The sequence below is a fragment of the Doryrhamphus excisus genome, chromosome 15 (assembly GCF_030265055.1).
Source record: "Doryrhamphus excisus isolate RoL2022-K1 chromosome 15, RoL_Dexc_1.0, whole genome shotgun sequence".
Lineage (NCBI taxonomy): Eukaryota > Metazoa > Chordata > Actinopteri > Syngnathiformes > Syngnathidae > Doryrhamphus > Doryrhamphus excisus.
The window spans coordinates 11271054-11296411 of NC_080480.1; the positions used below are offsets into that span (position 1 = coordinate 11271054).

Below are 25358 nucleotides of genomic sequence, written 5' to 3' on the forward strand. Positions count from 1 at the left end.
CAACTCCAATAACTTCTGCCTGTTCTCGTAAACAGAGAAGCAGAGCTTGTGGGAACTCGGCAGACTGCGTATCACGCCTACAGAAACACCCATAAGGAAGCCTTCCCCTCTGTGACATCACAAAAGAACAGTTTTGCCACGCCCTCTAAAACTGAAAGTTTTGAGCCATTCCAAACTTCTTTTAAGGCTTACTTACCAAATGTGTAAACCTCATTATCTGAAACTTTGACATGGTTTAACACAAGAATACAACATTCTAACTCCATTTATAGCATAATAAGTCTCCCTTTTTTGGCCTGAATGAAGCATCTTCAAGCATAAAAATTACTAAATGTAATAAAATGCAAATATAAGACTTTCAGAAAATGCATTGAGACACATTAATATGTCGTATTCCTCAATGGTCAATAGGTGTCAGCCATATTACAGAATTATAAACCAGAAGTATAAACAAGAAACAGCAACAAGGAACTCTGCCGATGCTCACATTTTTGAGTCTATATTAGTCTTATTTTCTATAATACCTTCTTTGGGTAATACCCGTGTAAAAGTGACTATAGGGGTGTTATTTCATCTCCAGAGGGCTCTAATGATTAAAAAAAAAAAACATATTTAGAAGCTTGTGAATAGGTTATCTATGCTCTAACTACGAAAATATCCAATTTATAAATAAGGAATTAAAACCAATTAACAGCGATAAATGAGGGATAAAAATCGATCCAAGCTGAAAACTTCTCCAAATAGACTCCAAAGGAGTCATTACCTCACCAACCATCACCCTCACCGAACGTCACTGTTGCAGATTAGCAATATGATACATTTCCTTGTGTCTATTTAAGCTTGCCAACAAATATTGAACATATTTTTCCAATGTCTTCCACGGTGGACATGAGGACCGATTGCTACTACCTTTTCATATAAAATGATGAGGGTGGTGGATGCAACAACTTCACCAATAATGCAGAAATGCATGTGTGTAACTAAGGCGATGAAATACATCTTGCATGTATGAAAACATTTATTGCAACACACGTAAGCACCATTTATGTCTTAATTTGGTTATTTTCTCTGATTTATCTACTGTATTGGATAATATCAGCTTACAGGTGACTATGTGGGTGCTATTTCATGTCTAGCAGGCTCTAATAATGTTAGGAATCCACATTTAAAAAGGACATAAAGTGGTTATTTATAAAGAAAGAAATCTTAATTACTAGGGATTCACTTATTACGGTCATTCCTGGAGCCAATTAACCAAAAAAACAAGGGATTAACACACATATTATTGATTGAGTTGCTTCCATAAGTCACTTGTTGTGGATGTGGTGTGGATGGTCATTATAATCGATTAAGCGATTGTTAAAAAAAATAGGCATGTGTGACATCACAAAAGAACAGTTTTGCGAAGCCCTCTAAAACTGAGCGTTTTGAGCTATTCCAAGTACTAATTGCACAACCAACAAAAATTCAACTTCCGTGTTAGACAGCTGTAAAATGGAATACTATATATAACATATAGGCAAGTAAAGGTAAACTGAGAAAAGATCATGGATGAAATAATCATTATATGGCACTATTAACGCTGTCCACTGCAAAGGAAACAAGCGGATATACAGTACTTTATACAGTACTGTATCTTCACCTCCTTGTAAATTCACTCCTGGTCTTATTAGCGCTCCCCGGTGGCGAATGGTGGCGTTGCACCCTTTCAGGGTTTCCTGTCTGCAAGCTCCGACGTGCATGTCACAAGTGCTGCTTGCATGTTGTGCAGCCAATCGCTTCCTCATGACGCCACCGAGGCTGGACTCCACCGGGCTTCGATTGTATTATTGCACACACCCACGGAGGATGCACACTTGGAGGAGAGACAAGGCAGCGGGAAGACCTCCAGCGATGGCCGGGATGCTCGCACCTGTCGGCTGGGCTCCGCGTCGCTGATTCCGGCCAGGTGGCACCCAAACGGATCACCATTTTTTTGGCTTTATCATCAAGGAATATCTTATTTTTTATCCAAAACAACTGCCAGCTTTCATTGTGTGGACTATATCGGTATATTTACATATATTTTTTCTTTTTTTAAATGATTATTTGACTTTTAACTTGCACAATGGATGAAGATGTGACCATTCACGATGTCCATGAACTCTTTGGACTATTTTCGTTCAAATAAGAAAAAAAGGAGCACACGCTGGACTTTTTTAACATTTAAGCTGCTGCAAGGTGAAGCTTTTGTGTGCACACACACACAAAACACATCAAAAAGATGATCATGTTTCGTAAATTCAGACTCTTACTCCTCATGGTGTTTTTGGTGGCATGCACCGTGCACATTATGATAGACTTGTTGCCCAAACTGGAGAAGAGAGCATCGGGAACGGACGGCGCGGATAGCGGCTGCCAGTGCGCCCACCACGCCGGCGCGGAGTCGCAAGGCTGGGCTAAGCAGCGCGCCAGGTCGGGGGCCGAAGCCGGTTCTTGGCCCAACAAACACACGCTGAGAATCCTGCAGGATTTCAGCAGCGAGCCCAACTCGAACCACACGTCACCGGAAAAGAGCACCGCCGTCGGGGACAAAGTGGAGGCTCCCCGGAGGTTGGGAGTGTCAGGCGGGAAGGCTGAGGACCACAAGCCGCTGATTGGAGAGGCGAACGGGGGTCGGGCGGTGAATGGAGCCGTTGCATCGCGACTGTCGGCTCTCTTTCAGCATCCTTTGTACAAGATTGGACTTCCGGGTCTTACGGACGGGGACACTTTATTTAATGTCAACACTGACATCAGATTTTATCCCAGAGCAACTGGCAACCAAGAATGGTATTTATCAACTATATCTTTCTATCTACTGTACCTACATTACTATTGTACATCTATCAAATGTCAAAATTTAATTTAAAAACAGTTTAATCTGGGGCGTAGTTGGTCTTTATGCCCTTCATTTTCTTTGTCTGAGCAGGAAATGTTTGGATTGCAAATATTAGGTCAAAGGTGAAATGGTTATATTGTATTAATGTACACATAAAATGAGACTCTATGTTGCAGTCATTCTACTCTGTGGCAAGTGAGGATGTTTGATGGCAAAATAGAAGAAAGCGTCATAAAAGTGTAGTAATAGTAGCACGCATTCATTTCTCCTGTTGTCATGACATCCTCTTTCCGGTCATGCTACTTCTGATTCATCATACTGCTGTATTATTAGATTGTGCTTCATTCAAACAGTATCTTCTCCTCTCAATCATCCGCTTTCCTCCAGGCCCAATGAAGGTGGCAACGACCAGGAGGAGGACGACGAGGAGGAGAACTCACCGGTAGCCGAAGCGACCGCGGAGTCGTACCCAAACTGGCTGCGATTCCACATCGGGATCAACCGCTACGAGCTGTACGCCAGACACAATCCAGTGCTGGATGCCTTGCTCAAGGACTTGGTGAACCAGAAGATCACCAGCGTGGGTGAGTCTCTCGGGATCACTTGATAGTCACGCCATTGTTGGTCAGAGGAGGTAGAAGTTACAGTTACAGGAGACTGTTGAGTAAAGGTATATGAGCGATCCGTCTTGGGTTTGAGAAATGCTGGAAAGGATTGAGGGGAAGTTTTGGGATGTCTTTAGGGGTGACTGAACTTTCCCACCGAGGGCCACATACTGGAAAAACACATTTTGGAAGTGTTCATTTTATTTTAAGCTAAAAAGCAATCCAATATATGCCAAGAAAAAAAGCATGCATCTCAGCTCTGTGTTATGCTATAGAAGACTTTTATTATTAGTGAATCATTCATTCATTCATTCATTTTCTACCGCTTTTTCCTCACGAGGGTCGCGGGGGGTGCTGGAGCCTATCCCAGCTGTCTTCGGGCGAGAGGCGGGGTACACCCTGGACTGGTCGCCAGCCAATCACAGGGCACATATAGACAAACAACCATTCACACTCACATTCATACCTATGGACAATTTGGAGTCGCCAGTTAACCTAGCATGTTTTTGGAATGTGGGAGGAAACCGGAGTACCCGGAGAAAATCCACGCATGCACAGGGAGAACATGCAAACTCCACACAGAGATGTCCGAGGGTGAAATTGAACTACTTGGTCTCCTATCTGTGAGACCTGCGCGCTAACCACTTGTCTGCCGTGCAGCCACCGACGAAAATGTCCGAGTAATTAATTAATTATATATACTTTTTTTGTAGGCGTGCACAATAATTGTGATGACCAATAATCCAATAACATTTACACATGGCTCTGATAACCGATCTAAAAAAAAAAAAAAAAATTATACGAGATTACCTATGTAGGTGGGCTAGCATGAGCAAGTCAAGTGCTCCATTTTGGTGCTGCAAATGCCACTGAGCTCCACCCATCCATATCAGCCAGTTCCACAATACCACCCGCCATTCCATTAACATGGAAATCACAGGGCCCTACTTTTAGCCCTTAGTTCGTCTACGCCAGGGGTGCTCACACTTTTTCAGCATGCGAGCTACTTTTAAAATGACCGAGTCAAAATGATCTACCCACTACAAAAATGCAAAACATCTATTTATTTTCAAATGTATTGAGGATTATTTGTACGTAAAATGTATGTTGATGTACCTTACATAACCAAATGAGCCAATATTGCAAAACACACATAATTAACTATTAACATTTTTTGTAATTACCTCCACATTACTCCACATTTCCCTTCTTTGGTACTGCGATGGTAGAATGGCATATGAGGCAAACGCACTTCGAAAAAGACATTGTGAAAAAAAAGTCCACCTCCCATTCCGTATGGAAGTGATATGTTTTTTGCCTTTTTACTTGGTCCAGCTACTTCACTCATTTTAGTGACCATAAACTTTAGCGAGGGCTTAAAATCTAACGCAATTCGCCGACTAGCTTAGCACTTTGCATCGTTGTTTACGCATGAGCGGTGACCTAAAGGTCAAAATTCAGTTGTCATCTGATTGGTTGTCCTGTATGTCAATCAAGTAACGGGGATGGCTGATAGGCTGACATCGTAAGTTCTGCTGCACTTAGAGACGTTGTTTGATTTGATTGGTCACCCGAAGGGCAACATTCAGTTGTCATCTGAATGGCTGCCCTGTATATCAATCAAGTGACGGCATTGATGCTGGGATGATATTTTTTTAATGTCACGCCGCGATCGACCAGTACCACCTCCGCGATCGACCGGTAGATCGCGATCGACTTAATGAGCACCCCTGGTCTACGCCAAACATTTTGCAATAGGAACAAGCCCCGGGCCCTGGACGTTGTAGCAATGCTGGCATTTCAGGTGGCAGATAATGAATTGATGTCTTAAAGCTTGATGTCCCTCATTTTAGAATATTTGCAGAGTATCTGGTGAAATGTCGTCCTCTGAAACAGTGAGAAGTCCCACACAATCAGCAGCATGTTTGTTAACTAGTGAGCTCAGGGTGCGCCCAGTCCAGGATGCACCCCGCCTCTCACCCAAAGACAGCTGGGATAGGCTTAGCATAGAAAATGGATGGATACCAGTTAATTTTGACATCCTCTTGCTTCTCTTCCCCCTCTATGCCATTCTGCAATGGTGGATTTTTTATTTCAGATTTGCAATAAAAGTATTGTTATTATTAGATTTATTTCACTTCCAGGAGCATAATATTCTCTCTTCAACATGCCTCACTTTTTAAAAGTTGATTTTTATGATAAAATATATAGGTACTCATCACTAATAAATTATTATGTAAGATTAACACTACACCCCTGATGTGATTTCCCGGTCACACATCCCAAACACATGAATTGTAACACACATAAGCACAATTTATGTCTTAATTTGGTTATTTTCTCTGATTTACCTACTCTATATGGTAATATCAGTTTACAGGTAACTATGTGGGTGCTATTGTATGTCTGGCAGGCTCTAATAATGTTAGGAATCTACATTTCGAAGGAAATAAACTGGTTATTTATAAAGAAAGAAATCTTACTTACCAGGAATTCACTTATTACGGTCATTCCTGGAGCCAATTAACCAAAAAACAAGGAATTGACACACCTATTATTGATTGAGTTGCTTCCATAAGTCTCATGTTGTGGATGTGGTGTGGATGGTCATTATAATCGATTAATTAAAAATTAGGCATGTGTGACGTCACAAAAGAACACTTTTCCGACGCCCACTAAAACCGAGCATTTTGAGCCATCCCAAACTGGCGACCAGTCCAGGGTGTATCCCGCCTCTCGCCCGAAGACAGCTGGGATAGGTTCCAGCATGACCCTCGTGAAGATAAGCGGTATAGAAAATTAACAAATGATTCATTTGTGTTGAATCATGCCTGTAAAAATGCAGTCTAGCGAGTGCCTGCAAGCTTGCACGAAAAGCGTCTTCACCCCCTAATTTGACATTAATTCTACACCTATGCACCACTTATCCGTCTCGCCAAAAGTGTAAAGCAAAGACAGAAAGTTGCAGCATTTCCTCCGGCTGGAGGGGTTAATGTTGCTTTCTCTGCCCCGGAGTGTCTCTGTCTGCACAGGCGGCCTTTTGTTCAGGCTTGGGTGAGGCTCATAAATCATACACGCACTTCTGGTGACGCGACACAGGTGGATTTATCATTGCGGCGTAAAGCGTGAATCTGATGTGACGGTGCGGGCAAGGGGGATGCTCGGAGGAGAAGAAGAAGCAGAAGGGCATGATTAATTTGTGTAGCGAAAGATGGATTATGGGTCAAGAGAAACACATGTATTATCTGTCTAATATGAAAACAGATGGGCTGTTGGAGAGTGTCTTGTCCAAGTTTACTAATGCTGATGTCATGTCGTTGCATGCGAGCGGGGAAACAATAAGCAGAGATTTGCGGGAATTTTTCCACCGCCGAGGTACTTTTTATTTTATTAAAAACATAAAGCGAGCAGCACAGAGCATTGAATTGAGGTCACTCGTGGCTTACAATCGCATTGTTCAAACATACTTCAGGCAGGGTTTATGGATGCATTGTTGTGGCAGGGCTTAATCTTCAAACTTAATGAAGCTACACAAGAGCATCATCCCAGTTGACCTGACTTCAATAAATCTGCTTCGTGAGTTGACCTCATGGCTTTTCTTCAAAGTTGACTGTATGGTCCCAGAGGCATCAACATCCTGTAAATAGAATATTTGTAGGTGCCGGTTATTGTTGTTTTGTAGTGCGGTTATAAAATGGTACTTTTACTTAGAAGCTCATTTTGTGGACTCCTATAGAGCAGCTACACACAACAACCGACACAGCTTTTTTTTTTTTAGGTTCTCCAGAATCTGCACCTATTCCAGCTGTATTTAATTTAAATTATTCCTCCTCGGGGCAAGCCCCAAAGGGCTTCCTAATTATGAACCATATAAGGAAGTCCACCTCTCTGTGACATCACAAAGGGGCAGTTTTACCACGCCTTCTGAAACCGAGTGTTTTGAGCCATACCAAATTTCTATCAGGACTCACTTCCAAATGCGCAAACCTCATTATCTGAACCTTTGGCATGGTTTAACACGAGAATACAACATTCTAACTACATTTATTGTTCAGAAAAGTGGAAAAAAGCATAATAGTTCCCCTTTAAGTAATTCCTAATGTGCAGTGTTTGCTGTCTGCTGCACTGTTTACTGGAATGCTTTGAACTGCAAATCTCCTTTCAGAAGATGGACTTTCAAATGTATTGCCTTGAGACACTTACCCAGAAGTAATGGGTAGTTGAGGAGCGAATCGACTTCAAGCAAGAGACGGGGTCGCCAGTTCAGTTGCATCACAAAGACATAATTATTGTTATGTAGACTTCAAGTTGAGAATATGATGTTCTATTGCTATAAACATGGTACATGCAAAAAGAAAGATGAAACGAGATAAAATAGTGGATAAATGGACATTTGGAACTGAACTGTGTTTGTGCACGCATGCGTTTGAAACACAAAAAAATACCCCTTCAATGCTTAACCTCTTGAACGCTACACTGCTCTATGCTTTTTGATTTCATGGTTGCTGCGGGGCGCTATTTTACATGAGAGATGCTGAGCTCTTATAGAATGCACTTATGCCAAGTTGTGGCCATTTAAACTGCACGAAACATAATCTCTTCTATTGTGAAGTTACAGCATTACCTGTGTGTGCCTCTCGCACAAAATAACGTAAAAGACAGGTATAAAAATATATAAATTGTCGAACCTTTTTGAATATGTTGCCTTGACCTTGGCTGCATAATCATTTTCAATTCTGGACGAGTAGTTAGCACGCAGGCCTCACAGCTAGGAGACCCGAGTTCGATTCCACTCTCGGCCATCTCTGTGTGGAGTTTACATGTTCTCCCCGTGCATGTGTGGGTTTTCTCCGGGTACTCCGGTTTCCTCCCACATTCCAAAAACATGCTAGGTTAATTGGCGACTCCAATAGGTATGAATGTGAGTGTGAATGGTTGTTTGTCTATATGTGACCTGTGATTGGCTGGCGACCAGTCCAGGGTGTAACCCGCCTCTTGCCCGAAGACAGCTGGGATAGGCTCCAGCACCCCTGCGACCCTCATGAGGATAAGCTGTTGAATGAATGAATGAATGAATTAATATATGATAATGTTTGATAGCAAATGCTAACTGGACATAATACACAAACTGTCTGGTTAGATTTTATATGTATGTAGTATGTTATATGTTTTATCCAAAGAAGTACAGGCCAGGTTGTGTATTGTCTTTGTCTCAACTGTCTTATATGTGAATGAACAGTTACATAGTACAACAAACGCATGTTATGTGGTTGCACCGTTCCATCCAATACCTCACAATTTGGCTATGGTATGAATATTTTGGCTGCAACTGCACATGCATAATGCGAACATCTGTCTGAGAGGGAAAATTGACAGTGGCGATTGGACCTCTGGGACCCAAGAAGTTGTAATAAAAGGCTGAAGTGTGCTTGCAAACCAAGTGTGCAAGAGAGAGAAGAGACAATAAAAGACAGCTCATGCATGCTAGGTGGTGGGATAGTAAGTGGGTTCTCCGCGGGGGGGGGGCCTTTTATTTGGATACAGGAGTTCGCCAGCAGCACAGTGCCGTGAGACGCTCGAGTTAATGCGCTGTAATAAATGAGCAAATCCCCCAAAGCCTGTCCATTAAGAGCCAAATAGGCAGCCATTTAGAAGAACCCTATTTCTGAGACTGAAGTAGATTGCTTATTATTGCTATGATTGTGATTAAATGTTTAATTTGTCAAAAGCAAAGGTGGCTCGTCTGTTCGAGATGATTTTATTGTTGAATTCATTTTAAAAAATCAAACAGCATTTGTATTGGATTTTATTAAACCAAACAGATAAACATAATAAAATGATGAGCACTTTGTCAATATTTTATTGTTTTTTGCTGTTTGTGGTGCCTTCAGGTGTAAATGGTGATTGGCAGTGCCATTTGATATCCTTCATGTGATTTGGTCATGGCCTTGGTTTTATTTGTTTTGGACACGCTTAACAGGTTTAAGCAACATCACATGATTATAGTTGCACAATTCAACGTCTGAAAAGAAGTAGGAAAGTAGGAATACGCTTTCACTTTTAATCATAAATACAAAGATGTCTGCCTGTGCTACTTTATTTTGTTGTGTCAAAACATTGCTCATGGTGCTTTATTGGTCTTTTTCCCTGCCCAAGTATACTTTTTCCAGAATATATCACAATTACACTCTGATTGCTCATTGTGGTCAGCAGATTTGATTGCCTTGTGATTACATTCATGCAAAACTCTTTTTAGAGTTTAGATCTGCATGCTTTTTGACATATGTACACAATTTCTGTCTTTTGCAGCTATGAAATCAGGAGGCACCCAACTAAAGCTGATCATGACATTCCAGAACTACGGACAGGCTCTGTTCAAACCTATGAAGTAAGTGCATAAGTTTTTTTTATTTTTTATTTTTATTAGTTTTTTGGAAAACTTCGGCCAGAGAAGAGATTCATTGGTGTGTGGATTGGCGAATCTGAGCTTTTTGTGTTGGCTTTATCTCATGTTTATCATCCAACATAACATGGATATGTGTTAGTGTCATGTCAATGCTTCATGCAGCAGTAGAAGCAGACGCATGGGTGATTATTCATTCATTCATTTTCTACTGCTTATCCTCACGAGGGTCGCGGGGGTGCCTATCCCAGCTGTCTTGGGGCGAGAGGCGGGGTACACCCTGGGTTTGGGTTATCCCAACCCACCAACAGTGTTGACGAGTTCTTACTGACGAGCTTGTCCATAATACAGTGAAACCTCGTTTAGCGTCATTAATCCGGCCCAACCCTGTCACCGAAATGGATGCTAACCAAATCAATTTTCCCATAAGAAATACTGTAAATCCAATTAATTTTTCCAAAAAGCCAAACATGTCTTTATAGTTTTTTTCATTTAGTTTTACTTGCATAAAACAATTCCAAATGTATATAAACATTCATTCATTTTCTACCGCTTATCCTCACGAGGGTCGCAAGGGTGCTGGAGCCTATCCCAGCTGTCTTCGGGCGAGAGGCGGGGTACACCCTGGACTGGTCGCCAGCCAATCACAGGCCACATATAGACAAACAACCATTCACACTCACATTCATACCTATGGACAATTTGGAGTCGCCAATTAACCTAGCATGTTTTTGGAATGTGGGAGGAAACCGGAGTACCCGGAGAAAACCCACGCATGCACGGGGAGAACATGCAAACTCCACACACAGATGGCCGAGGCTGGAATTGAACCCTTGTTTCCTAGCTGTGAGGTCTGCGTGCTAACCACCGTGCAGCCCCATGGGTGATTATATGCATTGATTTTAAAGACAATGAACATGTTACGGCTGCACAGAGCAGGAGTGGTTAGTGCGCAGGCCACATAGCTACGAGACCTGGGTTCGATTCCCCCATTTGGGCATCTATGTGTGGAGTTTGCATGTGAGTTTTCCCCATCCATGCTAGCTTTATTGGCGACTCCGAATTGTCCATAGGTATGAATGTGAGTGTGAATGGTTGTTTGTCTATATGTGCCCTGTGATTGGCTGGCGACTAGTCCAGGGTGTACCCCGCCTCTCGCCCGAAGACAGGCTCCAGCACCCCCACAACCCTCGTGAGAATAAGCGGTAGAAAATGAATGAATGAATGTCCGTTTTTGAAGCTGAACGTACAAAGAAAAAAGTACATTTGCTTCATTGAAACTACTTCTAATGTTCAAAATAAATCTCACAGGATTCATCCGCATCTTCTGATGCATCGCAATAGATAGCTCTACTCTGTGTGATCTTCTTCTGATGTCTGCCTGCTTTTTAATTAACTTCAACAGGCTTATGTGTTAATTAACATGAGCAGTGGGCCATCATACCGCTTGTCTTTGGGGAGACGTATGTGCTAGCAAAGGCACGTTCCACATGAAAAGGAAATACCCGTTCTCTCTGTCTCTCTTTGCTGTCCCGTTGAATTCCCCCGCCAACACGGATAAACAGCGTCCGGGCCAACTGGGCTGTGATCAAAAGTAATTGCTCAGAAGCTCCCTTTGACGGCTGTGAAATGCAGAATGGTTTTCTACATGAGTGCCTCGCTGGAGAGTGTTGGATTCTAGGAGAGTTAAAGACAAATAGTGTTTTTCTAACAACTCTGACTGTGGAGTGATGCAAAGGTAGTGCTGAGTATGGTTTAAGAGTGTCGTGTTTGGTTCAGCTACAAAAAGCAAGTGGACCGAGATCGCTTGATAGATGGGTTTTAGTCCACCTGCAAGTGAACTGTGGTGCGGTTCAGTTGAACTCAACATTTGAACTCAAATGTGAACACAACACGGAACAAAGACTTGGACCAGTGTTAAAATGACAGCAATTATGTTGCTACACCCTTGTGTTGCTCGCTATTTTGACAATACTATGACAAATGGTGGGCTGCACCCCAGCTATTGGCTATATATGAAAAAGGAACAATGAAATCACCTTCATTTAGACATGAACACATTTCAAGAGAGCATACAGTGGTGTGGAAACGTGTTTGTCCCCTGTGTTTTCTTATTTTTTGCATGTTTGTCAAATCATCATCAACCAAATTAAAATATTGTACAACTGAATACAAAATGCAGTTTTTAAATTAAACTTTATTATTAAAGGAGGAAAAATGTTAAAACATAACTTGTTTTATTACACCTGAAGGTTATAAAGCTTTGGGACTCCAGCACACTGCAGTGAGAGCTATTGTTCACAAATAGAAAACATGGAACAGTGAAGAACCTTCCCAGGAGTGGCTGCCCAACTAAGATTACCCTTTAGCGCACAAAAACTACATCCAAAAAACTGCAGGCCTCACTTGGCTTCGTTAAGGCTAATGTTCATGATTCCACCATAAGAAAGACACTGGGCAAAAACGCCAGATTTCAGAAAAAGAACATCGTATCGACAGTAAAATATGGTGGTGGTAGTGTGATGGTCTGGGGCTTTTTTGCTGCTTCAGGACCTGGAAGACTTGCTGTGATAAATGGAGGCATGAATTCTGCTGACGGAGAATATCCAGCCATCTTTTGGTGACCTCAAGCTGAAACCAACTGGGCTCCGATTTCAGTTATTTTGTGGGTTATTCGCTTGGCTAGCATTTTGCCCGTGTTAGGTGCCGTTTGACTCAAACTCATCATACTCATTAAAGCAGAGGTCTCAAACTCGCGTCCCGCGGGCTGCGTTTGGCCTGCGAGACGCTAGTTTGAGGCCCCCACCTTGATATGAAAGTTTCATGTTATTGCGGCCTGTGCGATTTTAATATGGATGCTGTATGGTATCATGTACCCAGAAATGACAGCTTAAAACTGTACACACCGGACACAATTGACGCGATTTTGCAAGTTACGACGCAGCTCCGAGATGTAACGATGCTAACTTGCTAATTGGGTAAAATGGTTAAGTTTCATTAATGTTCATGTTAAAGGTTAAATAACTGTTAATACTGTTAATTTGAATCTGAAGCAAAATAATTTCTCCACCCACCAACTATATGTGGTTTCTTAAGTTTTTCTTATTTGCTGTTTTATTATTTTTTTATTTTTTTATTACTGATTGATTTTTTTCTTTATTTTGATTTATGTATTTTTTTGTGTAGTAAATAAAATTTTTGATATTTGAGAAGAGCTTTTCTTGCTTTTCTCAGAGCTTTTCTTGTGGAAAACTGGAACCAAAGCACTGAAAAAGTGGAGTGTAGAGCAGAAGCAAAAGCATTGAAGACACTTTTTTCTTTTTTTTTTTTGTTTTATGTTCACCCAGCCTCACCCAGACCCTAGCTCCAGTGACCCCCAGGTAAATTGAGTTTGAGACCCCTGCATTAAAGCTTTTTAATGTGCTACCCCCGCAAGATATTTTTGTGGCATGTGCTGTTGGATGCTAATTTTACATCACTCTCACAAATAAATTTCACACTGCAGACATGTTTGTTTGGAGCCAGGGAGGATACCCAAGGGACCGCTACAGGCTGCAATAGTTCGAGCCACAGGCGATCGCCATTGCCAGGCATTTATCAATGATAAATGGCGCATTCATACTTACTTGTATCCTTATTGTTGTCTTGCACACTGGAAGGGGTGTTGCAAGGGCAGGAGAGACGGTCTCCTCATGAGACAAATATGCTGCTTAGTTATCACTGTCCTTTCCATAGTATTAGATCCATTCTTGTGATGGCAAAGACACCTTCTGGCAACGCGTGACTACATATTTATTAATTGTGTGCATACACGGTTGTTTATTGTACAGTTTAATCAATTACGGGAGTGCATCATAACCACGAAACCTAACCCAAAACATGGTAACACAAAATGCACACAAGTACCAACCTCTCCAGCTATACAAGCTGCACACTGACTACTCATTCCATGTCAAAGGACTTGTCCCCTTGAGAATATAGTGTCATAAAGTGCTTGCTGAAATGTGACATGTCTATCACTATCAGCTCTTTATTTCGCTTGAGAAATGATAAGGAAATCAGGTTCTCTGACTGCCACAATAAAAGATAGAAATCAGACAGCCCAGAGAGCGCCGCTGGTATAAAAATATCACAGTGAACATGATGAAAAATAACCTTTGTTTTACTGTCGGTGTGTCCCACTTTTATTGGAGACGCGTACGGCGTGGGTTATAGTAGTTCAGAGTGAGGGCTCCAAAAGAGGGATGATGTTTCAGTTCTACTTTGAGCAGACAAACTACTTTCTCCTATACTGTACATTATGGATGGGAGATATGGCCTAGAATACATATTGCAGTGTACACTGAAGCGTCTTGGAATAACAAAGTATCATGATATTTTCTTTAGTATACAAATGATAATTACAAGAAATGCCAAAGTGTTCAAATATATATATTTTATTCATTCATTCATTCATTTTCTACCACTTATCCTCACAAGGGTCTTCGGGCGAGAGGCGGGGTACACCCTGGACTGGTGGCCAGCCAATCACAGGGCACATATAGACAACAACCATTCACACTCACATTCATACCTATGGACAATTTGGAGTTGCCAATTAACCTAGCATGTTTTTGGAATGTGGGAGGAAACCGGAGTACCCGGAGAAAACCCACGCATGCACGGGGAGAACATGCAAACTCCACACAGAAATAGCCGAGGGTGGGATTGAACTCGGATCTCCTAGCTGTGAGGTCTACGTGCTAACCGCTCGACCACGGTGCAGCCTGTATCTTTTATATGAAGATATATATATATATTATCTTTTGTTATTGTTGCTAAAATGATGCAGGAATATCCAAAAAACAATTGATATATATAGATATATATATAGTCGTCCAAAAGGTTTTTGGGGAGCAGCACTATAGTCCGTCCATCTGGATCCTTGTTCTAAGCCCAGTATAAAGACTCCATGCCAGACTTCCATGTCTGTCTGGCTCATGTCCCTAGTGCCCATCCTACACACTCCCTGCCAAGATCCTGAGTATGGCGTCCGCATGCAAATATTAGATCTTGCCAAATGGATATTATTATGGGGTCAAGACTGCTTCTTCATGCTATTTAAGGCTCACAAGATCAAATATTCATGTGTTTGTGTAACTGGAGTGATTATATGTTACATCATCACGCCGTGGCCACCCTGCAGCATCCTGCAAGACATTATATTCTGACTTCCTGTTGGAGCTCATCTGCATGTACAAGCTTGGCTCTTATAGCACTAGCCAAAACCTAAACAGTTGTATTATTTATATGTGGGAAGGATTACATTGGATTTGTAGTCTATTTGTAGTTTGTCTGTGGTGTGTGGAAAATGCAGGTCGAACGTTACTTCCAAAAACATGCTAGGTTAACTCTAAATTGTCCATAGGTATGAATGTGAGTGTGAATGGTTGTTTGTCTATATGTGCCCTGTGATTGGCTGGTGACCAGTCCAGGGTGTACCCCGCCTCTCACCCCAGTGACAGCTGGGATAGGCTCCAGCATACCCACGCCCCTCGTGAGGATAAGCGGCATAGAAAACATATACGGATGGATGCTGCATCCCAATTTTATGTCTTACAGGTCCAACATTAGTGTATTGGAAGTGTGTAAAATTGTGTGTGTAAAACGTTGTTTGTCTATATGTGCCCTGTGATTGGCTGGTGACCAGTCCAGGGTGTACCCCGCCTCTCGCTCGAAGTCAGCTGGGATAGGCTCCAGCATACTTCTGCGGCATAGAAAATGAATGGATGCAGTGTGCCTTGTCATTTTTTTGTCATGACTTCCTATTCCCGTTCTCATTCTACAAAGTTCTGATTATATCCTGTATAAAGCGGTTTAAATGCTTCCATGTAAATACAAAAGTGGGACTCGTGTTCAATTCCATCTGCCTGCGAACATCGAAAGAGAAGAATTGCCGTTTTATCATCTTCAACCACAGCATTGTGAGGGACTTACGACACAAATAACAAGCATCTGCTGGTACACAAAAAAGTCACAGATTGAGCTGTCAGTGTTACGCCGTGCCACACATTTGTTGACTGAAAAAATTGAAAGGCAATGAAATGTAAAGCGAGGGGAAGATAATAGCATCACATTCATCACATTGAGCTGCGGAAAATCCCTGCAGTAAGAACCTAAACGTTAGGCTACATGGATAACACACATATGGGTGAACTGTAAATTAATAGCATGTAAATGTATGCATTCATGGCATGCACCACACAGACACATGCACAAATCCCCTCAGGAATTCTTCACCGTAGTGCAGCTTATGTCATATCCAAGCCCTATAAGATTTTTTTTTTTACTCCTTCTTATAGAGGTCTTTTATAAGTGTTTTCTTAAAGAGCCCCCATGAGAAAATTACAGTGGAACCTCTGAGATCAAAGAAAATCAGTTGCTTATAGCAATTTTTCCCCATGGAGCGTAATTGAAATGGAAATAGTTCCAGGATCAAACTGTCGCTTCTTGATGCCGTTTTTATATATTTATTTATATTTATATTTTTTTACTTGTGTAAAAGTGCAGCAAATTTATGACTAAATTCTAATCTTGTGACATCTCCTTCACTTCGGAACGACTACAAATTGTTAAAATACTGTGCCGCTTGCGAGTCATTGAGGTAGCTCTTTCTTTGGCAGGAGCCAATCACGAGCCATCACTGCACTCAAAACTAGCTTTTCAACTCAATTAAAGTTGCAGGATGTCACTATATGTCACAGTATAACAATATAATTCATAATATGACTCACGGTGTCATCTCACAACTTACGCTAAATTCATCACAGAGCAACTTAATACTCAAAAGTTATACCTAACAATTATACAAATGTGCCAATACGATTTTAAAATAGGGGGAAATAGCTCTTTTAGAGTTTTCCCATTATTAATTCCATCTGAGCAATGCATTCATTAGGGCGTTGCAATAACATCCGCCTCCCTTGGGGCTCATCTGACTCTCTGGTGGACAGAGGCAGCATTACAACTGATTAAATCATTAAAAAATAATAATTTCAAACTCATATTGGTACATGTTATTATATTTTTAGTTGAACATTTTGAGTGTTAAGTTGCTGTGTGATGAGTTCAATGGGGGTGCAACAATTCCTCAAATAATTCCAGTACCTTGATTACAAAAAATAATTGACCGAAGCTTACGTGACCAACAAGCTCAGGTCGCACACGCAGACGATGAAGGAATCTGAGAATTGAGAATGCACCAAGGCAATGAAAGAGATGGAAAGCTCAATATAAATGTGGCTAAGCAGCAAGTTGTACACCGTGACATGTATCTGTTGTAACGCAGCACTTCCATACACCACAACAGCACGTTTTGCATCATCTCCTCCCGAATGAAGCGGAAGATCTGCGACAAAGTAAACATAACCTAGTGCAAATGAGTGAGATTAAGGTTAATATACCTCACTAACATAACGTTTGCCATGCGGAGGGCTTATTTTCTCTTAATTATGACTACTGTCAAATGCGTCGCAGTATATTAGAATGGTGACGTGACTTCATAGAGGATTATTTCAGCAACAGGGAGAGAGAGAATGACAGCAACCAGCCATGTCCCGCAACAGTAATTATTTCATGTTAATGCGGCTCAAAGTCTGCCTTTGCTACCTCGAAATGAAGGCACAAATCTGTTTTTTCCTCTAAGTTTAGTGGGTGTGATTTATATATCAGAATTTGCACGATGGACGAGTGGTTAGCACGTGAAGATCGGGAAGACCTGGGTTCGATTTTCCACTTGGGCATCTCTGTGTAGAGTTTCATGTTCTCCCCGTGCATGCGTGGCTTTTCTCCGGGTACTCCGGTTTCCTCCCACATTCCAAAAACATGCTAGGTTAATTGGCGACTCCAAATTGTCCATAGGTATGAATGTGAGTGTGAATGGTTGTTTGTCTATATGTGCCCTGTGATTGGCTGGCCACCAGTCCAGGGTGTACCCCGCCTCTCGCACGGCTTGATTGGGCAGGTTTTGTGACAGATGATGTAACTCAAATATTCCAAAACTGGTGGAATACATAGTTTATTTCCATATTGTGCTTTATTTGCGTGCTTATTTTTCACGAAAAGCTTCTAAAATATACTTTTAAAGGATGCTGTTGTCACACAGGCCGCACGGTGGTTAGCATGTTGGCCATAAAGTCAGGAAATCGGGAATACCTGGGTTCCTCCCACATTCCAAAAACATGCTAGGTTAATTGGCGACAAATTGTCCATAGGTATGAATGTGAGTGTGAATGGTTGTTTGTCCATATGTGCTCTGTGATTGGCTGGTAACCAGTCCAGGGTGTACCCAGCTGAACAGCCGGGATAGGCTCCAGCATACCCACGACCCTCGTGAGAATAAGCGGCATTAAAAACATATTTACGGATGCATAAATTGCATCCCAATTTTGTGTCTTACAGGTCCAACATTAGTGTATTGGAAGTGTGTAAAATTTGGAATTTAGACAGTTTACTAGTGCTTTTAGTAAGTCCTTCTGGGAAAATACTGTTCTGTGTATATGTATATGTTTTATGTTAACAAGCTGTTTGTCCACATCTGTCTCCAACAGAGTGTGTGGCTCCCAGTAGTGCTATTGTGCATTTTTTTGTGCATATTCTGCATCTACGTTTTACATATACCCTGCAACTCTGCACTTTCCAACGTATTAGATGCCATATTTCACATAACAATATAACATCAAGCAACACTAGCATAGCTAAGTGAGTTACAGTACTAACAGAGTTCTGCAGTACAATGCCACCACTCACCTTGGAGTGTGTATGGTGACTTGGATGCTACAGAAGACAGGTGTTGACCACAGCTGTCTCACCCAGTCTCACAAAGTCCTACAGGGTTGACAGAGTTCAAGCACTCTCCTCTGTCCACTCAGTGGTGGGTGGTGCTGGAGAATTGGGAGTCATCAATGAGCCAAGCCGAAGCCGCCACAGCTGTGGCCGCTCAATCATAGATTGAGGATGAATTACACAGGAGGTGTTGACGGCGAGTCTGCAGACTGCACACCACATTCACAACATGGTCTTTGCTGATGGCTTATCAGTATTTTTATACTTTATCCAATACTTTACATCCTGGTTAAGGATTGTCTTTATTTTTTAATGTGGAAAAGTCCAAAGGGAACTACAATGCAGATAATTATAAGCAGCTGGTAGCAAACCAGCACAGTTATCAATTGATTTTCAGGTATAAAAATAAATGAAATTGAGCTGCTTTTACCTCGGAAGCAAGTCCAAACATGTTATAGTATAACTAATAATCAACACATCATATTTCATTACTGGTAGATGATAAAAAAAACTGTTTTTGCACCCCCATCACACCCTTCTTCCTTCTTATGTGCCGTTGTCCTCTTCACTTCAGTCAAGTCCCACACAGACACACAGAAGAACAATCACACGCCTTAAGGAAAAACAAACGGAGAAAGTGAAAGTTAGCTTCTCAGGACATCAAGCAATTTGTCTGAGCCGCCTGTCCAAATCAATGACAAGCTCTAGAGATCAGGTGCGCTTTGTTTACAAGTGGCTCGAGAGAGAAATCAGGATAGATTTGAAGGAAGAAGAGTGTGTGTTTGTTGGAGAGCCTCTTTTAAACATAAAAGAATAAAGTTAGTAGTCATTGTGGTGCAGGCAAACTTTGCTGTGTTGTGGTTTGGGACTGTCTGGACAAAAATGTTAAAAAAAACAAGATTTTTGGTCGGCACCAGGTGCAGGTCCCTCAGTATTTTGGTCAGCAGACTAAAGGCTGTGCAGTAAAGAACATATTGTATGCATTTACGATGTCCACACGGAGGAATAGTTGCATCTAGATGGGAACCGATAACTACGTGAAAATGATATAATACACAAGGCACACCTATGTGTGGCGCTGTGAACACATACTCCCACGGAACCATGTGACACACCAAACCGAGAAGCAGAATCATTATGGAATATCCGGCGAAATATTCAGATATTATGTTGGTCACGTGGCTGCAAAGCGGATGAGTGGTTAGCGTGCAGGCCTCACAGCTAGGAGACCCGAGTTCAATCCCACCCTCGGCCATCTCTGTGTGGAGTTTGCATGTTCTCCCCGTGAATGCGTGAGTTTTCTCCGGGTACTCCGTTTTCCTCCCACATTCCAAAAACATGCTAGGTTAATTGGCGACTCCAAATTGTCCATAGGTATGAATGTGAGTGTGAATGGTTGTTTGTCTATATGTGCCCTGTGATTGGCTGGCGACCAGTCCAGGGTGTACCCCGCCTCTCACCTGAAGACAGCTGGGATAGGCTCCAGCATACCATATCAAGTGGAGTTTCAGGGTTAGTTTTGTTAGTTGGGGACCAAATGAACAAACATGTGTGACCCCACCCCAAGTCACGCCTGTGTGATCCCATTGTTATTTTTTTATATATACACATTCTTCTGTTCTATTTTACAGCTGTCAAAAGAAAATGAGGTCTTTCTCTGTCATTGTCTCTCTTTTGTCGACTTCACCCTCGTCTCAGCTCAGTCTATTCTTGATTTTTAAGGGGGGGGTCGACAGTTTAGCGTGTGTCATCTCAAATCTCTGATGACTTGCTTTGTGACAGGCAGACTCCCGATTCAGAGAGAGAGAGAGACTTTTCTTATTTTAGAGTCCCAAGCTTTCAACTCCCTTAGCGCACTTCACATGGAGACATCTCTCATGAATGTTTTACTGGGTCAACTCCTGAGGAAGATGAGGTTTTTTTTTTCTCTTCCATTCATCCCTTCTTCCTCCTATGCGTCCATCGCTCTTTCATCATTGTCATCGTACTTCATAAATACGTTATACACTGTCAGGTTGATGTGTAGAAGCTAATGATACTAGAATGAATGTAGTTCAAGCTATGTGCTATGCTAATTAAAACCTAGCTGTCACATATTTTATATTACTCATTATGTTAACACCCTAAAAATGGAGTGCAGCATTCCAGATGCTAGTTGACCTGATTTGTTTCACTTTGGAAGCATTTAGAACTGAAATAATCAGATTCAAGGTAGAACTTTTTGTCTTAGTATCTCATGATATGTGGCATAAAACCTACAGAAAAAGCAAAACACGGACTTCAGGTGAGCTTTTTTGTGTCATAATGCATCTTTTAACTTTTGGAATGTTGAGAAAAGCTACATTTTCCACTAATTGTAACATTTCTCTGGCAGGTGTAAATATAGTGTCTGACTGAAGGGAGTATACACTTTACATTTCAGCAGACGTTTATATTAAAGTTGCCAACATATTGTCAAGCAGCAATACTAAAGAAATGAAACAACTTGTATAATATTATATACTTACTATCCACTGAACAGCACTCAACACAAAGCAATTATTGGTAATGGTGATGGTTTTATTTCATTTGAACATGCATCAGATTACAATTGAATGCATCACATAATCAGTTCACAGTTATACATGTCCAAAAGGAGTAGGAAGAAGCAAAGCTTATTAAATCCTACCCCTCCATCTGGTACTTTTACAATCAGTAACTGTTACATTTGTTCACTTCCTGCTTTCCTAATATAGTTTGGGGTTTTTTTGTTTGTTTGTTTTTTGTCACATACCAAAGTACGAGGTGATATGACCATCCAATGACATAATGGGTACCATAGTAAGTGTCAATATAGTGATATGTATAGCACATCATGACTGGTTCAAGACTCTTCATCCTTGTATTTAGCAAACATCAACTGCTTGTATTGTTTCTTGAATTGGCTCATCGTTGTGCATTGTTTGAGGGTCTTACTCAATCCATTCCATAGTTTGATTCCACATACTGAAATGCTATGGCTTTTTAACGTAGTCCTAGCATAGAAGTGTTTCAAAGGTAGTTCTTCCCTGAGATCGTATTTCTCCTCCCTTGTAGAGAAGTATTGGATGACATTTTTAGGTAATCGGTTATTTTTAGCCTTATGCATTATTTTAGCTGTTTGAAGATGAACTATATCAGCAAGTTTAAGTATTTGTGATTTTAGAAATAAGGAGTTAGTATGTTCTCTGTAGGCGGCATTATGAATTATCCTTACTGACCTTTTTTGGCTAAATAGCTGGCAACACCAGTGAGCAGCAAGATAAAGTAGCATCATGGACTACTTTATATCTATTTCTATAATATTATCCCTTGAAAAGATATAATAAAACCCTTCCAGAGTACAAAGATTTTCATGGCAGGACTTCCAGGTAGCAAATATCTGGGCTCCCAATGAGAGAGCAGTCGGCCGAGCCTGGCGTCTTTGTCTTCCCCTGCTGAGAAAAGCTAGTCATCTAGTCTGATGAATTCAATTATTTTCATATCCTGGTTAGACTTCTGACTGTCACACACATTCAAGCGAGTTTTGCCTAGCGTTGACGGCGTTAGCTGCTGTTTGACTGATGCGGCACCGCCAGCCTCGACAACTTACTATACTCCTGCCAATTTAATTAAGGCCACTTAACGTGCTACAACAGCAGACATATTGGGTTTGCTGCTGCATGCCTGCACAGTATGAAGGAGGGAGGGACTGGGGGGGCGCACTATCCAAGACATTAAAATGGGATACTACACCGCACCAATAGTACGAGGTTACGATCAATCGAAGCATCCCTACGTGTGTCAACAGGATTCATATTTATGTAATGCACTTGTTTTTTTGTGGCTCCTGACCATGTCTACGTTACGGCTCTGCATGCTTTGCTTACTCAGACATCCCATCCATGTTATTATATATAGTCTCAAATGTGGGCTGGGTCATTTCCCAGGCTTCCCACAAGGAATGTTGCTGCTGCTTTTTGTCTGGAATGCTAAAAATGTACCTCCAGGAGATGAATCCTAGACATCCAAATTGAGTGTGTCCTTTTTTAGATGTAAGAAAAGCAGAACATTTGATTTATGGGACGTGTGTGATTCACAAAACACCACACAAAACATTGCGTATTTGCACAATTATATTTAATTGGACGACGGGTTGAAAGGCAGTTAACAGGCTAGACAAATTAAAACAGCGCAAATTAACAGGCCCACATATACTCCAGCGTTCAAGTATTTCCGAGGTAGATGGATCACAGAGGAGATGAATGAAACAACAGCTCACACAGAACAAGAGAGAGATCTTTGTGGTTGTTTTGGGCACAACAGCTTGTATTGTAGGTCTGTCCCATGCTAGGTGACAATTAGGACTGTGTGTGAGGGAAGAATGTCATCATTGTCCATCAATTACATCGGAGTAGAGCTCTCTAGTGTCAGGGCAGGAAGCGCTCAGGTCTGGTATCACCAACACCAACCAGGCCGGAATCTGATCCAGGGTCATGCCCGGTTTCACCTCACCTAGCCCATTTAGTGGCCTTTTATTATAGCCCTGGGTGGCAGTGATGCTCACAGTAGGGACTCTGTGATGAATCAATGAGTAGAAGATTCTCCTTTAAAGAAATTGTGGTAATGTAGTAATGAAATTGTACCTTGTACTAGCACCACCTACAGACTGGAATGGAATGGTATCGGATTCTATACAAATACGAAAATAATTTCCATAAAATGTCTTTCAAAAAGATGGGTCAGTGATTGTGATTTCTATGCATTGTTAGATTTTTACACACTTTGAGGTCCTTATGGCAACAGATACCTTACTATATTTTCAGTGACTTTAATGCTTTATATTAGGTTTGCTGTGGAAAGGAGAGGAATGAAGATTAGCTACACTAAGACGGAGAATATGTGTGTGAATGAGAAGAACCCAAGTGGAAGAGCGAGGTTACAGGGAAAAGAGATACAGAAGCTTGATATTTTAAGTAGGAGAATATAGGTAGCAGAACTGGAGGTAGCATTCATTCATTCATTTTCTACCGCTTATCCTCACGAAGGTTGCGGGGGTGCTGGAGCCTATCCCAGGGGTACACCCTGGACTGGTCACCAGCCAATCATAGGGCACACACAGACAAACAACCTTTAACACTTAACATTCACACCTATGGACAATATGGAGTCACCAATTAACCTAGCATGTTTTTGAGAACATGCAAACTCCACACAGAGATGGCCGAGGGTGGAATTGAACTCCGGTCTCCTAGCTGTGATCGATCTGTGCGCTAACCACTCGGCCGCCGTGCAGCCCCTGGAGGTAGCAGAGATGAGAATTCTGAGGTTCTCACTGGCAGTGACCAGGATGGACAGGATCAGGAAGGAGTACATCAGAGGGACATTACATGTTAGAGGCCTTGGAGATAAAGTCAGAGAGGCCAGACTGAGATGGTTGGGACATGTCCAGAGGAGGGATAATGAATATATTGGTAGAAGGATGCTGCGTTTAGAGCTGCCAGGTAGGAGGCGGAGAGGAAGACCAAAGAGGAGGTTTATGGATGTAGTGAAGGAGGACATGAGGGTAGTTGGTGTGAGAGAGACAGATGCAAAATGGAGGAGATTGATTTGCTTCTGGCGACCCCTGAAGGGAAAAGCCCAAATGAGAAAGAAGAAGAAGGAGGTACATCGACATTAAGTAGAGACAGAAAACAGTTAAAGATATGAGGTTGTTTTTGCATTGATTTGGAAAAAAGTAGCGCCATCTATTGGACAAATGACTCAAAATGTTCCATTTTAAGCTAAGGTACGTAAATGACAATTCTGAAAAAAATGAATATCATCTGGCAAGTTTCACTTACATTCCTTCAGCAAAGCCGAAATGGCTTGAAAGTGGGAGAAAATGAACCGCACAAAATGTCCCCGTGGATCTCTTAAGGGTATTAATTCAATTCATCCTTTACAGTGGACTTTCTTGGTGCTTAAGCTGCTGCATAAATGCAAACCCTCTGAACTTTTTTTTTTTTTTTTTTTTTTACACACCACTTCCCCCTCCAGCGCCGTCACCCACTCTTGACCACAATGACATCTCTCAAGCACCACTTAGCCTCTTGATAGATGGTTTCTATTTAGGAAACGCCAGCCGACCACAAGCCGCCGAGCACAACACTTTGACAGTTCCAAACAGGAGCGCTCAGTCCAAGCACACAAACACCTTCGCCTCCATTTGGCAGCACTCGCTCGCCGGAAAGACTCTTTAGATTGTCTTTTGGTTGTTTTTGGAGGAGAAGTTTAGTGTAGGTTCTTTTTGGAAGATCAACATAAAGTAATGACCGGCTTCCAGCTCTGGTGGAGTTTTTGGTTTGCATCCACGTTGTTGTTAAGTAACTGGAGAAAAATAACAAGATCGTAAATCAATCTCTGTTGAAGTCTCAGATGGAGTTGAGGTCAGGTTCTTCCACACCAAACACATCCGACCATGGACCTTACTTGGGTCATGCTAGAACAAAAATTTAACCAGAGGGTTTCCACAAATTTTGAAGCCTGGAATTTTCCAAAATATGTTGTAAAGATACTTCGTTAAACGTCGTTTTATGTCATTTTGTGTTATAAAGTAGAAAAAGAAAGCGAGAACTCCGAGAGGTACGTTATTCTTATTCATTTTCTACCGCTTTTTCCTCACAATGGT

General features: G+C 41.6%; 1 protein-coding gene across 1 annotated transcript in view; it reads left to right on the plus strand.

Moving 5' to 3' along the window:
• The first annotated feature begins 1831 nt into the window (after window positions 1-1831).
• fam20ca (FAM20C golgi associated secretory pathway kinase a) overlaps window positions 1832-25358 on the plus strand; it is a 37564-nt gene continuing 14037 nt past the window's right edge. The window contains exons 1-3 of the mRNA XM_058049022.1: window positions 1832-2811; window positions 3248-3444; window positions 9775-9853. Of these exons, the coding sequence (XP_057905005.1) occupies window positions 2264-2811; window positions 3248-3444; window positions 9775-9853 (824 nt within the window). The 5' untranslated portion in view covers window positions 1832-2263. The remainder of the gene's footprint in view (window positions 2812-3247; window positions 3445-9774; window positions 9854-25358) is intronic.